The sequence below is a fragment of the Neofelis nebulosa genome, chromosome 2, assembly GCF_028018385.1.
Source record: "Neofelis nebulosa isolate mNeoNeb1 chromosome 2, mNeoNeb1.pri, whole genome shotgun sequence".
In the NCBI taxonomy this organism is placed as follows: domain Eukaryota; kingdom Metazoa; phylum Chordata; class Mammalia; order Carnivora; family Felidae; genus Neofelis; species Neofelis nebulosa.
In genome coordinates, this window is record NC_080783.1 from 62,603,639 (window position 1) to 62,621,815 (window position 18,177).

General features: G+C 39.9%; 1 protein-coding gene across 1 annotated transcript in view; it reads right to left on the reverse strand.

Annotated features, from left to right (window-relative positions):
* Positions 1 to 18,177, reverse strand: part of MYO3B (myosin IIIB) — a 407,802-nt gene that overhangs the window by 70,284 nt on the left and 319,341 nt on the right. Inside the window, exons 31-32 of the mRNA XM_058714463.1 lie at positions 17,194 to 17,254; positions 16,167 to 16,266 (exon numbers count right to left, since the gene is read on the reverse strand). Of these exons, the coding sequence (XP_058570446.1) occupies positions 16,167 to 16,266; positions 17,194 to 17,254 (161 nt within the window). The remainder of the gene's footprint in view (positions 1 to 16,166; positions 16,267 to 17,193; positions 17,255 to 18,177) is intronic.

Below are 18,177 nucleotides of genomic sequence, written 5' to 3' on the forward strand. Positions count from 1 at the left end.
CCCAACCTACTCACTTTTCTGTGAGGGCCGATTTACTGCGTAAAACCAAATCCAAATACCTCATCTCTAGACGTTCAGTCAGGCTTGTTGCTATTATTTGGGGTTTTTATGAATTGTTTTGGTTTTTTTCCCCATGATTCTTCTCTAAATTCTACATAGTTACAATGCAGCTTTTCATGAAAGAAAAACTAAAGACAATATTAAATCTCCAAAACACAACATATGAGATTTTGGGGACCATTATTACTCTTATCAAAATTAGTGGCCTAAGAAGTCCGGGGGTAGCATCTAAGTTCAGGTTGATATTAACGAGAAGCAGGAAAAAAACTGCTTTCAAGGACAGCAATAATAATACTAATATATGTTATGCCTAAATCATCTATTTAAAAGTGGCTCAGAAAAAAAATAAATAAATAAATAAATAAATAAAAGTGGCTCAGAAAACATTAACCCCACCTTGCAGGAGTTAAAAGGAAAGTGTAAAATGATTTTCTCTCAATCTTTATGCTCCAACTTTCATTCTAGAATTCTCGTAAGAATCCTCCTTCTCTATTAAGTATGAAAAATTGAGCAATAGCTAAGCAGTGTTCTTTTGATTAAAAAAAAAGAGCTAAGGTGATAGAGAAATAAATATAGGGCTCAATGTTTTAGTCTTTTCAATAATTATGAGGTTTTTAGTTTTTTAAAAGGGGATAATTTTTTTTTTTATCAATGAAGAAGGAAAACTCTGTAGTAACCTGCCATAGCATTTTTGAGAGGCCACAGCTCTATCCTTTTCAAGTGTGTATGCGTTTTCTAGTCTACTCCCGAGACCTTAGATCCTGGCACAAAACTTCCTGAATGCAGACACAGCTTTTAAGGGTCATTTGATGAATTACAGAGCCAAAAACCTCAAAGAGAAGTCTAACTGAGAAAGCTATAGCAATCTACCAATATTTGGAGAACCACCATATGCTAAAAGAAGTAGCCATTTTTTTTGTTCAGTTATTGGGGAGCAAGAAAAAACAAACCCTTCTACTAAGTTTTCTAACCAAGATTGATAGTCCTCAAAATCAGCCAATTCCTCTCACTAGTATAGAGAGTCTTAACCTGGAATGTAGACTCTGATGGGAACATGAAGACATTCAAAGAATTCTTGACATTATATGCAAAATATTTTTAGGGTCAGAGTGCATGAATTCCATTAGCTTCTCCAAGAGTCTCACAATGAAAAAAGGTCTAGGAAAAAAATGTATCAAAGCAGACTAGATGACCATTTGTCAGGAGCGCTGAAGAGAAAAGAATTGCTGTAAGGTCCATGTTTATAATTTACTGGTTACAGTTAATGTAAACGAGGCCTTTATACAGTGTGTGTTCATTCCCCTAACCACTCAGCAGTTATTTAAGGGTGTCCTCTATGCTCATATGGGTTGATCTGCTCAGAGTGGTAGTTTAAAGGGAGCATCTATTCTAACTCCCTAAGGGGAGACACAATGCGATGTACTTTTCTCCAGTGCCTTCCCACAGTGTTAAATAGAAACTGCCATGAGAAGCGGGGGTTCCATTAATGGACTGATTAAGAGGATGTGGTCTAGAGCAAAGAATGACCAGCCCACAAAAGATGAGAAGAGCCCTGGTTCCCAGACAGCAACACAAGTTGAAAATCAGAAGGCAGAGTACCAGTGATGCTGTGAGCTGAACTACTCTGAGCACGGGTAAATATAGCAGTGAAAAACAAATGGAATGGATACTTTATCATTTGATCCTTGGAGCTTTGGAGTGGATCCTTGGATGTTCTGTCCCCCACCCACACCCCAAACATTCAGACCTGTGTAATGAGTTAGCATGTGAACTGTCCTTGGGAGGACAAGTCAGTTAAGAACTGAAACAAGCCTAGAGCTCTTTGCGCTTATCTGATTTCTGCACAAATGCAGAGTTTGACATTTAGAGTTGCTGTGTGCCCACTGGGAGAGCCCAGCCATTGTGTCCTGGTATAAAAACTTTTCCTTTGAAATTAGGATAGTATGTAAACTCATCCTGTAAGAGCTTTGTAGATCTTTTGCATTTGTTTCTTGGACCTGTTTGAATTTGTTCTTCTAAATAGCCTGCTTAGAGAAAATACCTGGCACCAATTTAATGAAAAGGGATATCATTAATTTCTTCCTTTAAAAAAGGAAGGGTCCCTTTGGGAACACTGAGTCTTCATGTATATTAGGTCAGACAAACCCAGCGTAATGTCTAAGTAGACTGGCTGTTCTAATTGCTTGCTGCTAAGCAGCTGAACAGACCCCTTTGGATAGTGAAGAAAGGAAATGGAGATTGGAGTCAGGGGGAGGGGTAGAGTCCTTATACCGTTTAGGTGGATTAATGAAACAGAACTCCTCCCATTACACAAATTGCCAGACACAGAAAATACCAACAGATTAGTCTCACTCCTCTTAAATGCTGCAAGGGTTCAAGGTGATAAACTCTTAAGCCTTACAGTGACATTGAGTACAAAACTAAGTGCAGTTTGTAAAAATCTTGGTATACTCCATAAATCTTGACAATTTGAAAGAAAAGGAGGAGGAGTTGTTGACTTGGAAATTGGCAAGTTCAGAAGGGATTCTCATTTGAGGAGTGAGAAATCACAGCAGCAACAGCAGCTAAATGTTTATTAAGTGCTTACCTTGTGCCAGGCATTATTCTCATGATTAAACCAATAACCTGAAGTCTTATATTTGAAAGACAAATTGTGAGCTGGAGCTCCCTCAAAGCTTCCAGAGCATCACACACACATATAAGCACACACACACACTCTCTCTCTCTCTCTCTCTCTCTCTCTCTCATGAATGTGTATCAGAGACCAGGGAAGTGCAGGCTAATAAAAGGGCTAAATACCAGCAAAATCCTGGAAAGATAGGCAAAATGTGGGACTAGAAAGCTTTGGGGGTGATGGTGGTTAGAAAAATCTGGTTTAGGATACAATGTAGACTTGAAGCAGGGGAATAGAAAGTCATTGGGAACTGTTCTTGCCTGGAAGTAAATTGTAGACTCGTTTAATATCAATTGTTTATCTTTAATTTCTCCCTCCTGTCATTACTCCAATTTAATCTTAGCAGTTTTTTAAAAATGTTTACTTATTTCTTTTGAGGGGGGTAGGGAAGGGCAGAGAGAAGGAGAAAGAGAATCCCAATCAGACTCTGCACTGTCAGCACAGAGCCCTACGCATGGCTAGATCCCATGAACCGTGAGATCACGATCTGAGCTGAAATCAAGAGTTGGATGCTTAAGCAACAGCCACCCAGGCGCCCCCATCTTAACAGTTTAATAAGAAATGTATCTATTCCTTTAAATAAATAACAAGTGATTTGAATGTAAATCTAATAGCAGTTCAAGCTAAACAAAACACCTTTACCTAATGCCACTAATCCTCAAGGCAAGGGTTTATGTCCCTTATCTTGCCTGCTTGCTTCTGAACCTAACCAGGATAGAGTCCATGAAATCCTAAACTCTGACCAATACACAATCAAACATCTGGGGCATAATGTAACAGATATGTATCAGTCTACATAATGTATCAGTCTACAGCTGACCATAGAGCTAACCCCTTGAGCTTTCTATTTTCCCCTGTTCCTTTGTAGAGCAAAGAGGAAAATACATGTAAGAAGCTAAAATGGCTGTCCAAAGAACCATCAAGAATAGTCTGGGCCAAAAGAGTGGTCCAAAGGTATTATTTCCTCAATTTCTCCCTAGAACCTAGCTCTGTGTTGACCAACCGAGACTGTTTCTTTATCAATAAAATAAGAGGGCTGAGGAGAAGTATCTCAGAAGCTTCTATAATTCTAGATCCAGATAGGTCATGCCATAGAAATTTGGTAGAGAACTTACTCAAAGGAAAATGAAATACTCCCATGAATAAGAAACAGAACCCCATGGAGGAACAAACTTTTGTTGAATGCTTAATGCCAAGTATTGTGTTAAGCACTTTACATGCACACCCTATGTGATAGGTATTTTTATTACTCCTGTTTTACACATGAGAAGAGGCACAGAGAGGTTAAGTAACTGTCACTTAAGTAACTTTAGTAGCTATCAGAGTGGCTGAGCTGAGATATCCATTTAAGTCTGTCTGACCTCCAAAGCCTGCTGTGCTATACTGCCAAGAGTGTGGGACCATCATCCACGGGCATCTCTTTTTTGTAAGAGCTCTAAACTGGAAGCAGCCCAGATGCTCAGTGATAGAAGACTAGATTCATAAAGTAGGATACTCTATAGCAATGAATATAAACAAGTTAATCTTAAAAAAACGTAATGTTAAAGAAAAAAAAGAAGAAAATGCCAGACACCAAAGAACACATGCTGTGTGATTCTTGTTATGCAAAGTTTAAAAACAGGCAAAACGGAACTGTGATATTTAGGATGCATACTTAGGTGGTTCACTCTAAGAAAAAGAGAGTCAAGGGATGCCTGGGTGGCTCAGTTGGTTGAGTGTCTGACTTCGGCTCAGGTCATAATCTCACGGTTCATGGGTTCGAGCCCCACGTCAGGTTCTGTGCTGATAGCTCAGAGCCTGGAGCCTGCTTCAGGTTCTGTGTCTCCCTCTCTCTCTGCCCCTCCCCGCTCACATTCTATCTCTGTCAAAAAATGAATAAACGTTAAAAAGTTAAAAAAAAAAAAAAAAGGAAAAAGAGAGTCACAATCAGGAAAGGGTGTGCAGGATGTTTCTGAGGTGTGGGCAAGTTCTTTCTGCAATCTCAGTTGTGGTTATGTGTGTGCTTCCTTTATAATAATTCCTTACACTGTCCATCTCTGTTTTAAATGTTTTTTTTTTTTTTGTAATCATGTTACATTTCATCATTTTATTTTATTTGTTTGTTTGTTTATTTATTTATTTATTTATTTATTTATTTATTTATTTATTTAACGTTTATTTATTTTTGAGGCAGAGAGAGACAGAGCATGAATGGGGGAGGGTCAGAGAGAGAGAGGGAGACACAGAATCTGAAACAGGCTCCAGGCTCTGAGCTGTCAGCACAGAGCCTGATGTGGGGTTTGAACTCATGAACCGCGAGATCATGACCTGAGCCGAAGTCGGACGCTTAACCGACTGAGCCACCCAGGCGCCCCTCATTTCATCATTTTAAAAACTATAAAAACAAGAACAACCAAAATCTCCTATCTCTCCCATGTGAGCTTCCCCTGGTGTGGAAAGGGAACGGTCAAAGGGCTGAAAACACCTTTCTCCCCTCTTTGCCTGGCCCTTTCTCCATCCCTCCTTCGGTTCTCAGCTTTGGTTTAAGCCTATGTGACCCTTCTTCTCCCCCCCACCCCACTTCCACCCCAGACCCAGCATCCTTGTAGCTCAGCTCCACTGCTCGCTCTTATTAACACCTCAGTCAAAGGAGATTTGATTTCAGAGCTACTTGTCCATTTCTCCCTTGGAATGTAAACTTCACAAGGACAAGCCTGGATCCTGCTGTCTGCAGGCACCCAACACAGTGCCTGCCACTTAGTAGACACTCAGCAGACATCTGCTGAATATCTGAATAATAGGGATGCACTTCACTCTGTCCCAGCCCTCTCTGCATTTAAGCCAACAATATTTCTTTGCTAAATATAGTTTTTACTGGAAGCTGACAACCCCAGTTTTCCTGGTCATTTTAGGAACTCTAGTTACTTAAAGGAGTATAAGGAGCAAGGAAACTGGAAACACATAGAAAAATGAAAACTGGGGGAAAATTTTATGGTTCTGCAGATAGTCATACAATCAAGTTTTTTTTTCCCCTTATTTAATTTTGGACTATGTCTGTCTTGCCTCCCTATAGCACTTAAAGTTGATTACATTTAATTTAGGGAACACCTTGTATCAGGGTGTCATATGTTCAAAAACTAAACAACAGATTACCTTGTTCCTCTCAGGCTGCTCTTACTTGCTTGGATGGGGAATGGGTGCTAAGCCTAGATGGGAGTCAGGCTGACCTAAAAATATTTTCTCCCTGATTATATATACATTAAAAAATTTAATTACTGCTCTGCCAAAGATACTGTTTAAAAAAATGAAAAGACAAGCCAGAGACTGAGAGAAATAGCTGTAAAAGGCATCTGAAAAAGGTCTGGTATCCAAAATATACAGAGAGTTCTTAAAACTTAACAATAAGAAAACAAACAACACAATTTAAAACTGGGTAACAGATCTGCAGAGATACTTCACCAAAGATATACAGGTGGCAACCAACCATACGAAATGTTGCTTCACATCATAAGACATCAGGTAAATGTAAACTAAAACAACGAGATATTATGACACGTCTATTAAAATGGCCAAAATCCAGGGGCGCCTGGGTGGCGCAGTCGGTTAAGCGGCCGACTTCAGCCAGGTCACGATCTCGCGGTCCGTGAGTTCGAGCCCCGCGTCGGGCTCTGTGCTGACAGCTCGGAGCCTGGAGCCTGTTTCCGATTCTGTGTCTCCCTCTCTCTCTGCCCCTCCCCCGTTCATGCTCTGTCTCTCTCTGTCCCAAAAATAAATAAAAAACGTTGAAAAAAAAATTAAAAAAAAATAAAATAAAATGGCCAAAATCCAAAACACTGATAACACCAAATGCTGACAAGGATGTGGAGATGTGGAGCAGCAGGAGCTCTCATTCGCTGCTGGTGAGAGTACGAAATAGTACACCCATTTGGGAAGACAGTCTGGCAGCTTCTTACAAAGCTAAACATACTCTCACCATATAATCTAGCAATCATACTCTTCGGTATTTACCCAAGAGTGAAAACTTACATTCACATAAAAACCTGAACAAAGTATTTATCGCAGCTTTATTCTATAATTGCCAAAACTTGGAAGCACCCAAAACGTCCTTTAATAGGTGAATGGATAAACAAACTGTGGCATAGCCACACGATAGAATATTTTCAGCCATAAAAAGAAATGGGCTCTCAAGCTACGCAGACATCAATCAGAGAGCTCAAACGCATATTGCTAACTGAAAGAAGGCAATTTGAAGGAGCTATGTACTGTATGATTCCAACTGTATTTCCATTCTGGAAAAGACGCAACTTGTAAACAATAAAACAACAACAGCAACAAAAACAAACAATAAAAGCCAACACACACCCCCTCCAAAATAGAGGTTGCCATGAGTGTAGTGGGAGGGAGGGAGGGAGGGATAAATAGGTGGAGCCATAAGGGATTTTTAGACAAGTGAAACTACTCTGTATGGAACTGTAGTGGTGGGTACATGTCATTACACATTTGTCAAAACTCAGACGGTACAACACAGAGTAAGCCTGAATGTAAAGTATGGACTTTAGTCAATAATAATCTATCAACATTGGTTCATCATTGTAACAAGCCACAATGATGCAGGATGTTAATAATAGGGGAAACCCAGGGAGGGGAAGAGGTAAGGGAGTATATGAGAGTTGTGTACCTTCTGTTCAATTTTCTGAAAACCCAAAACTACTAAAAACAAAAAACAAAAAAAAAAAAAACAACTCTATCAATTAAAAAAAATGTATTACTCCCAATCTTGGAAAATAAACAAAAGTAAAAAGAAGAAATATCACTCCACTCCTCACTCCTACCACCATATAACTGGATGTTTAATTTTAAAGTTGAAAAGAATCCTTTAAAATAAAACAAACGAGGCAGCCAAGGTTAACAGGATAGTCTATAGAGTATGTGCTGTTTCAAATACATCAAGTAAGAAAAGAATTTAAAAATAAAATTCCTCTCAGCACGTTTTACAGTCATGCCATCAACATCCAATTCTGGAAGCCAAGGAGCCTAACTTGCCTCACACACCCTGCCTTGTGCTGTTTGGCAGCTGCACTCCTGATGTCCTGGGTCAATGCCAGAACCTAATTTGGCATCGGCAAAAAGTGCATCCTGACCCAACACACTCAGGAAAGCACCGGAAAAGTTCCTGCTGAACTTTCCTCAGATATGTTGGCAGCAACAGTCTGGGAAGAAATAATGGCCCCAAACTATGCAACTTTGTAACATGTTTTAATGAGTTGCAGGAATGAGAAAAGCCTGTCTGTCACCAGGCCTTCCCTGAGGTATGTAGCCTTGGAAATGGTGGCTGAGACCTCCTGGGCTGTGGCCACCTCCCTTCCATCCTCGACTGCGCAGGCAACTCAGGATCTCGTCGCCTTAGCTAGCTGGCTGACGTGTGGATGGAGTGCTGACCTATGTGGACCATATAGGTCCACCTATGTGGATCCCTTCTTCCTTATCATCCAGACCCCCCAAGTTTCAGGGGAAATGGGGCACCAAAATGAATGTTCTCCTTTTGGCAGTTAACCTACAAAATTCCTCCTGAAAATCACAATTTTGGACAGAAGCCTCAAATTGGGGTAATCTGCCATGACTCCAACTGATGTCCTGGCACTCCGTTTGCATTCTCCAAAATTACAAAATAAAACAAAACAAAAACAAACCAACCCCAAACCTAGATCTGGTAAAAATGAGAAAAGTCTTTTGAGCAAAAGAGGTAAGGTATATAATTAATATAAATAGGGCTGAATTAGAAATGAAATTTGGGATTAGGAAAACTATAATCTACCCTCCTCTTTTTCCTTCCACCCTCCACCCTCATGCCCCAAAGCCTCAAACCGTGCAATCCTTATGCTGGCCTTGCCTAAATTCTTTTGCAAAAAACCAGAACACAAGCCTTATGGTGCTGACATACGTATTAGACATATGTGCAAGTGTTCAGATCTGGTGGGGTTTAGAACAATTTTGCCTTAAGGGAGGCTGGCAAAGGCTGGCAGAGTTAATAAAATAGAGATAGCCGTTAAAAGCAATAATTCCTAACAGTTTTAAAAACTGAGAAACTTTATCAAAATCTGGAACACTTCCCTCCTTCTCTTCTATAGCAAAGTTACAAATAAATGTAACTTTGTTCTTGACAATTTCCCCAGAATTTAATGAGACCACTTGAGATAAATAAGGACACTAGTGTATTCCCAAGCCTGCTTTGGAAAATAACAGCTGCAAAGACCAAGATATTAGAAATACATTAGTCTCTTAAGTGTCTTATTTTACTTCCTGGCCTGCAGTTGATGTACAGTAGGTGCTTGATAAGTGTTTGCTGAACGAATAGGAAGCCCTAAATATACAGTTCACTTTTTCTGATTCAACGTAGTATCATAGAGATAGGGGACATCTAGAGCAATGGTTCTCAAAGGCCAGTCCCCAGACCAGCATCGTGGAGTCACCTGGGAACTTGATAAAAATGCAAATCCCCCTCACCTCTGCTCTCCCCCAGATCGGAAACCGTGGAATAGGCTCAGTGGTTCCGATACCCACTAAAGTTTGAGCACCACGTGTCCAAAAAGATCCTTTAACAAGGAGGTGGTTTTTTTTTTTCCATAAATTTACATTTATTTATTTTTTATTTACTTATTTTTAAATTAATTAATTTTTAAATTTACATCCAAGTTAGTTAGCATATAGTGCAACAGTGATTTCAGGAGTAGATTCCTTAATGCCCCTTACCCATTTAGCCCATCCCTCCTCCCACAACCCCTCCAGCAATCCTCTGTTTATTCTCTATGTTTAAGAGTCTCTTATGTTTTGTCCCCCTCCCTGTTTTTATATTATTTTTGCTTCCCTGCCCTTATGTTCATCTGTTTTGTATCTCTTCATACGAGTGAAGTCATATGATATTTGTCTTTCTCTGACTGACTTATTTTGCTTAGCATAATACCCTCTAGTTCCATCCATGTAGTTGCAAATGACAAGATTTTGTTCTTTTTGATTGCTGAGTAATATTCCATTGTGTATATATATATATATATATATATATATATATATATATACCATTCATTTATCCGCTGATGGACATTTGGGCTCTTTCCATACTGTGGCTATTGTCAATAGCACTGCTATAAACATTGGGGTGCATGTGCCCCTTTGAAACAGCACACCTGTATCCAACAAGGTGGTGTTTTTTTCTACTTCCCTCGCCAACAGTAAGAATTTTATCTCTTTAATCCCTTTATTATCCCATCGAGAAAAGTCCTGAGACAGGCTTTACCAGTCTCACTGATGAGGGTTTACGTTGAATTCTGTGGCACCCAGCCAAGAAGAAAAGATGTCTCAGCCCAATGGGAGTTGAAAATGGCAGGGATTCAGAGCACCAGGGACTACACAAGAGAGGCCTCAAAGTCTCATGCGTGGCATTCTATGATTGGGCTAGATGCAGGCCAGCAAGGCCCAGTAGCCTTTTCTCTATGTAGGGTTTGGTTTCCATGTGCTTTCCTAATAGGGATCATGTTGCCTTTGAGACTCTGTTGTAGGAACACACTCTCTCTGTCAAATGGGTGATGTCTGAGCCCTTTACAGTCATAGTGCTTGCTGTTTGGCAATCTGCTTGTAACCCCTTCCAATAGGCAGGCAGTGTGAGGCAATTCTGACACGTGGATCTAAGGCTTTGTCTTGCCTGATACAGTGAATCTACTCAAAAAAAAAAAAAAATCAAATTCAACTTCTACTATTGTAATAGGGTGGCCAACTCATCCCAGTTTACCTGGGTTTATCCTGGTGTTAGCACTGAAAATTCACATCTTGGAAAACCCTTCAGTTCTAGGAAAACTGAGATGTTTGGTCAACCTGGGATTAAGAGTTCCAAGGGTTTGAGCCTCGCATCGGGCTCCATGCTGACAGCGTGGAGCCTGCTTGGGATCCTATCTCTACCTCTTTTTCTGCCCCTCTCCCACTCACACACACACTCTCTCTCTCCCTCTCAAAATAAATAAATAAACTTAAAAAAAAAAAAAAGAATTCCAAGGATAAAATAGAGCCCAAATTTGCCTTCTGATAGCTGAACCAATGCCAAAATTAACAAGAGTTAGTAATGAGCAGCAAGCAAGAATGAAAAATAACGAAGAAGATGGCATTAGACTGGATAGAAGTGCGGGGTGGACAGGCCATGAAAGATGTGAAATCAGATCACTAAACCTGACTTAGATACTCTCCAAGGGCTCTACCACTCCCCAGCATGGTGCACTGCCAACTGTGTTCCCTTCAGGAGGCTGGTGCAATCCCACTTGCTCCTCCGCTCCCTCCAAAGGTGCCATGCTCCATCTTTAAGCCCCAGTGTAGTTAAAGTTACTCTCAGCAAGTGTAATGATTTTCTGACCTTCAAAAAGAAATATGGTGGTATCTGGCTGGCTTAGTTGATAGAGCATGGGACTCTTGATCTCGGGTTATGAGTCTGAGCCCTATGTTGGGGACAGAGGTTACTTAATAAGTAAAAGTTAAAAAAAACAAAAAATAGTAGTATTAACCCACGTCATCTGTCTCCTCCCCACCTACCACTCTCCTTGCTCTCCCAGCTCCCACCACATGGGCTTCTTTCTACTCCTCACCTATTCCCTGCATGCCGGGCCTTTGCCATAGGTACTCCCTTTGCCTGGAATGCTCTTCCTCCAAATACTGCATGGCTAATTAGCTCACCACTTTCAAGCTTTCTCAATAAAGCCCACTCAAACCACCCTATTTAAAAGTGCAACCACCCCCCAAACACTCCTCGTGCACTTTGGCCACTCCTAATCTTGCTAGCGGTATTAACACCTGGCCCTTCTAACATCCCATACTACTGACTTTTGTATTATGCTTATTGTTTACTGTCATTTCCCGCTGCTGAAACATAGCACTGTGAGGACAGGAATTTTTTACTGCTGTTCCCTGATGTATCACACATGCCTAGGACAGTGCTAGTGATGTATGGGGTCTGTAGGCTGACTCCCTGCTACCTGTCCCAACAAGATTAGGAAAGAAATCAGAGTAAGAAATTTAGGAAAGTCTAGATAAACTTAATATTGACACAACATCCAAATATGTGACTGTTCATCTAGTAGGGTGCCTTTGAAAAACATGGGTTTGAACCGTGTGGGTCTACTTATACACATTTTGTTTTTTTTTTCCAATAAGTATGTTGGAATTTTTTTTTTTTTTTTGAGATTTGCGACAATTTGAAAAAACTCTCAGATGAACTGCACGGTTTAGAAATACTGAAAAAAATTAAGAAAAATTTACATATTGCTGTTAAGAATACAGTATATAACATATACATGATATGTGTTAACCAACTGCTTATGTTATCAGTGAGGCTTCAGGTCAACAGTAGGCTATTAGTAAATTGTTGATGAATCAGGAGTGCCTGGGTGGCTCAGTCGGTTGAGTGTCCGACTTCGGCTCAGGTCATGATCTCATGGTTCATGGGTTCGAGCCCCATGTCGGGCCCTGGGTGACAGCTTAGAGCCTGGAGCCTGCTTCAGATTCTGTGTATCCCTCTCTCTCTGTCCCTCCCATGCTCATTTTCTGTCTCTATCTCTCAAAAATGAATAAACATTAAAAAAATTTTTTTAAAAATTGTTGATGAATCAAAAGTTAGACATGGATTTTTTACTGCACAGAGCTCAGCATCTCAACCCCTGCATTGTTGAAGGGTCAACTATAATTCATTTTTACTGTATTCATAAAAGTATCTGATTGTGCAAATTAGAAATTAAAACAAGGGGGCACTTAGGTGGCTCAGTCGGTTAAGTGTCTGACTTTGCTTCGGGTCACAATCTCATAGTTTGTGAGTTTGAGCCCCACATCAGGCTCTGTGCTGACAGCTCAGAGCCTGGAGCCTGCTTTGAATTCTGTGACTCCCTCTCTTTCTGTCCCTCCCCTGCTCATGCTCTCTCTCTCTCTTTCTCTCAAAAATAAGTAAACATTAAAAAAGTTTTTAACAACAAAAAAAAGGAAATTAAAATAAGGAACCTCAAACTGGTCTTTTAAAACAATGTGAGAAGTCCTGCCACAGGACAGTTCTTGGCACTCAGTAAGTGTTAATAATTGTCGAGTAAATAAATGAATAAATAAATATAAAGACAAATGTCTAAAGAATACATTTTTAAACAGTAAAATCAGATGAGGTCTGTATATATGTCTATCAGTCTAATTAAATAATTTCACTCCTTGGATTAGTGGCAAAGTGATTTGTATTATGCACTTCCTGGGTATACTGTGCTTTCCTCTCCCATGTTTAGAATGAATCAGGCTCAAACAGACCAATTAAGCACACTTCCTAGACTCTCTGGCAGGGGCGGAAGACAGCCTTTGTACAAGCCCCACATCTGTATACTTCTTTGCATGCCTGCCCTGAGCAGAGCTGGCCTGAGTAACTTTAGATTATTCCCTGCCTCCCTCCATCCCCCAACCCACCAGACCATTTCATAGAACAGTGAAGTTATTAGCACTCACTGTAGGTTAGAAGGCAAACTTGTTGGATGTTAGTGGGTTTTTTTTTTCTTACACTGAAAAGATCACCATATTCCCATTCAGTCTTTCAAAGAAACATGGGTTGAAATAGTGAGTAATTCAAGGCAAAAAATTAAATACAAAGGTATAACTTGCTAAAATGTCTCTTACAGAATATACTCTTGTTCCTGCAGCTGATAACCTTGAAAACATAAAATTGGAAAGCTTTTGTTCTTCAATCCATCTTTGCTGCCTTCTAAGGTCAAGGGGAATTTGATTTACGTAATGCATTTTCCTGCCTAAACCTTTCCTTCTCTCCCTACCCAAAACAACAGCAACAAAATGAAACAGCTTGGATCATTTTAACTTGTTCTACCCGTATGCTATACCTATTTCGGGGTGACTAAGAGACATTTGCTTTGTTCTAGGATTATTAAAAACACATTTTAAAACTTTTCTCTGACTCATTCAAGAGCTTCATTACATTCTTGCTTCCATGATATTTCATCAGGGCTTTGGATGCTCAAGAATTTAGTCAGAGGATGTAGGCGAGGCTGTGAGGAGAGAATACAGAAATGAAAAGATACGACCCCAGAGAGTTTAAAATTTAGTAGATGAATGAAAATAATTATAATGTAAGGCAGGATGTGATAAGTACTACAAGAAAAGTCAAAGGGCACAGAAGATGGGAATCACTGGGGACTCAAGAATGGAGTGGACTGAATGTGAACAGGGAAGCAGGATAGTGGGGCAGAGGGATCAGCATGGGCATATTCACAGAGGTGAGAAAGGATATACTAGGCAGGCTTGGAGAACAGAGAACAGTTTGGATATTCTGAAGCACAGACTAAGAGAGATCAGTGGAAGATAGAGCTTAGGAAAGGAAGATTAAGCCCATAGCAGAGATAGCCTTGAGTATCACACCAAGAAGTTTAGAGTTGATGCTGAAGCAGTGAGGAGCCATAGAGGAATAAGGAGAAAGGGAATGTCAAGATCAGGGTATGCTTTAGAAAAGCTCCTCAAGTATCTGTGATAAGAGAAGTTGAAGGAGGAAAAGAATGGAAGCAGGAAGACTACTCAGGATGTTACTTAGAAGAGTATAAGAAGTAATGGTGATGGTGGCAGACGCAAGAGAAAACCACCTAGATTGGAAGGAAAACACAGTTGTGAGAGGAAAGTGCATGTGAGCCATTTATAGCAAGTCAGATGTGTAGCTTATTAATAAGTTTGGCTTTGAGGATACTTTCCTAAAGACTGGGAAAGATGACTGTAATCCAACAAATCTCTTTAATAGTTAATTCCAAATATAACCTGTTCTTACTCCCTCTAAACTCCCACCAAAATTTAGGGCCTTACAATAAGAACTTTATTTCTCTACCCGTTTTTCATACTTATAGATTGATTTGCATTTATATAATATCAATAACAATCATTACCACAGCAGCACCGAAAACAATGTACCCTTACCGTGAACCAGGCACCACACTATACTCTTTACTTATACTATTAGCTCATTTAATCCTCAGTACAACCCCTCAGCTGTGAATGACTATTTCCCTCATTTTACATGTGTAAGTACTGAGATAAGGAGCTGTTTCATAACTTGATTAACACTACACGGGAGAAAAGAGATTTGAATCCAGGGAGGTCTCACTCCAGAATCTGTGCCTTTGGCTACTCAATCATACTTCAAATTTTTCTTTTTATGTGTATTTTAAAGTAGAATGCCAAAAGATAACAAAGATCAGATGGGACAAATAGAAAACAAATAGCAAAATGATAGACTCAAACCAAAATATATCAATTATCATGTTAAGTGTAAATGGTCTAAACAACCCAATTAAAAGGTAGAGATTGTTTGGATAGAGAAAAAGGCCAAGCAAATTCCTGCATAATGGATTCTGCTCCACCACACTGTCTTTTCCCTAAGTTTTCCTCTTTTTTTGCACTACTCCTACCCCTACCTCGTTATGGCTTTATTCCTAAATGCTATCTGGCTATGTGGGAACCCTGAATACTGTGGAGAAAATATTCTCTTTGACAGATTTATCATTTTCTGCATATCCATTTAAAAGGTTCTGCTATAGTACACTCGTCTTCTCTTGTCTCCTTCCAAGAGCTTAAGTTCCATATGGACTGAAGATCCTAACACATTTATTGTACATTTCCCACTTCATATTGTACCACTTTATCATTGGAAAACAGGCTAAGAAGAAATTTGGAGAGAACTGAGAATCTACTGCATACTTCAGAAAAATAGATGAGGTTGACATTAAGTGTAATGTCAGTATTTTAAGTTGAAAAGGTTTCTTTCTTTGTTATGATCCACACTGTTCTTAGTATCTTCTGGTTCATAAATGTTTCTTATCATCGTGCTTCTATTTTATCTTCCAGAAGTACTGATTATAGCCACACATAAGCCCCCAAACTTTCCCCATATTCTAAAGCAAAGAATTTAGAAAAGAGGCCATAAGTAGCTATTTCCCAAAGGAGAGTGGCAAGATGTGTGTATTCCTGCTGAAAGAATGGTAGTGTTGCCAAGAGAGCAGAACTACTCTCTTAACCCATATGCTTTACCAAGCCCTAGATTTTGACCCAGAATGATCTGCTCCACTGAAAGCTGGTCAGTTGTTTATCCTTCCTTTGACAAAATGAAATTGTGAAGCAGTTTCCTAGTCTGAGGTTCTTAACAGATAAAGGGAAATAATAGCCTTTGATATTCATTTTCTTCCCTCAGAGAAGTAAACTTGAGTGGCATGAGAAGGCAGTAAATGGCTACCTTTAATCCAGCCTTTATGGCAGTGCAAACCTGAACTTTTTTGCTAACATTAGGTCATATTACTATCCGAGTCCTACCTTATAGACAGTCCCGCCTAAACAATGCATCAAAACGTACACAAGTGTGCAAAGGGTAAAAGCAGCATGCGATTCAAAATGTTCTTCTTACCAGGCTTTGCAGGGGCTCCCCTGGAAGGACTCAGTGCTGGGCGACCTGGGGCAGCATGGCATGTCCGAGAAGACAGCAAATCAGTCCCAGAAACGGAGTGCTTCAGAAAGACCCAGTAAGAGAAACATTAATCTTCTGATGAAGCGGCCTTAAGGACATAGCTTCCATTTAACTAAGGGACCTTTAACCCTGATGATATGAAGAAGGAGCTAAGTATATTGGGGTCATGTTGTGAGTCGCCCCCGTGTTGCATTAGAATTGAGTGGAGGTCCTCCCCTTGGGGCAATTAGTAGCAAAGTCTCAGCACCTTTTGCTTAATTCATTTATTTCTTCCTCTGAACAAGTCAACCTAGCCCCCTCTTCAATTAATTATAGTCCAGAATATAAAAAACAGCTCTGTGCTGGTTTTCTCCTATACTTAATTTTTATCCCTAAGAAAGAAAAAAAGAAAACCTATAGGAAGGTATTAATCTACTTAACATTTCTAAGTACATCATCCAAAGGATTTTGTTTTTTTAATCTTACATATGCTCAGCAGAGTTACTGGCAAAAACTGTACATTTTCTTCATTTCATCCTTTCAACATCAAATAGTAGGCAGCAAAAATTGGATCAGACTTCAAAGCCTGCTGTGGGCTCCAAGTCACAGAGAGACGCCTCCATTTCACATATTGAATTCGAGCAGGATATCAAAGTGCTACCAAAGAACCTCGGGTCCTTACTCAAAAAGAGGCTCTAACATCTGTAGAGAGTGGAGTGCACAGACAAATCACCTCAGGGAGCAGCTAGCATTTATTCTCAGCAGCAAATTTCCAGGCTTTTGATTCTCTCTTCACTGTACCTCCCTGTCTCTCTGCTGAACCAAAGTTCTTTAGCAAGCTGGGCTTTTGTCTCAAAGACTTCAAAATATCACTAACAGTTTCATGTTTGGATGACCTGACCACGCAGCCACAGACAGGCTTCACAACCACCAGCTGGGACAAGTGTAAAAGATACACAGTCACTTAAGAGTCAAGGTATCCGGCTACCTTATTTGGATGTCCTGCGAAGACATCATACCCTTCTGGAGAACACTGGGCTTGTGGATGCCTAAAAATAAAAAAAGAAAAAGAATAATTTTTAAAAAGACTGAAATAATTTTTAAGAACTTACAGAGGACTGTTTTCCTCCAAAGATAGATCAGAACACATTCTAAGTTCCCATCGTTTCCCATTCTAGTCCTTGGTTAAAAGAACACCGTCAACTTAAGAAAATGCATCCTATTAGGTATTGCTGCTATATCCACAGTCAGCCTGAGGTCCTACGACTGAAGAAGCTTGCCCTGGTTAAAGTTGTGTGATACAATTTAGTTTACTATTAGGCATTCCCAGACTCTACCAAGAAGCCAACAAAACTGATGCTAAGGTTAGACTTCCCAGCCAGCACATTAATCACATTAATTGTGAAATAATTCAAAATAGAGTCTGTAGTCAAGTAAATATGGGAAATGCTGAATTGTATATAGTTAAGAGGCTTCCTTATTGCAGGAATGATCTTTTACAGTCATGGTATTCATTTATGGACTCCTAAGGCACAGGGATTGGTGGGGAGGGCTGCAAAGTTTCTTAAACTAATTTGACCAAACAACTCAAAAAGTGATAAACTATGAGAGCGCCTGGGTGGTTCAGTCAGTTAAGCATCTGACTCTTGATTTCAGCTCTGGTCAGGGTCTCATAGCTCGTGAGTTTGAGCCCCGTATTGGGCTCTGTGCTGACAGTATGGAGCCTGCTTGGGATTCTCTCTCTTTCCCTCTCTCTCTCTGTCCCTCCCTGACTTGTTCGCATGCACTCTCTCTCAAAGTAAATAAATAAACTTAAAAAAGTGATAAACTACTAACATCTATTAAAATATTAACGTCTCATGGAGCAAAGTTTGGAAAAATCAACTGTACTGTGTCCCCAATTTCTAGCAATTGAAACCCACTGTATAAAAGTGTGATAATAACTCACTGTTAAAATATGAGCCGGCCCTTG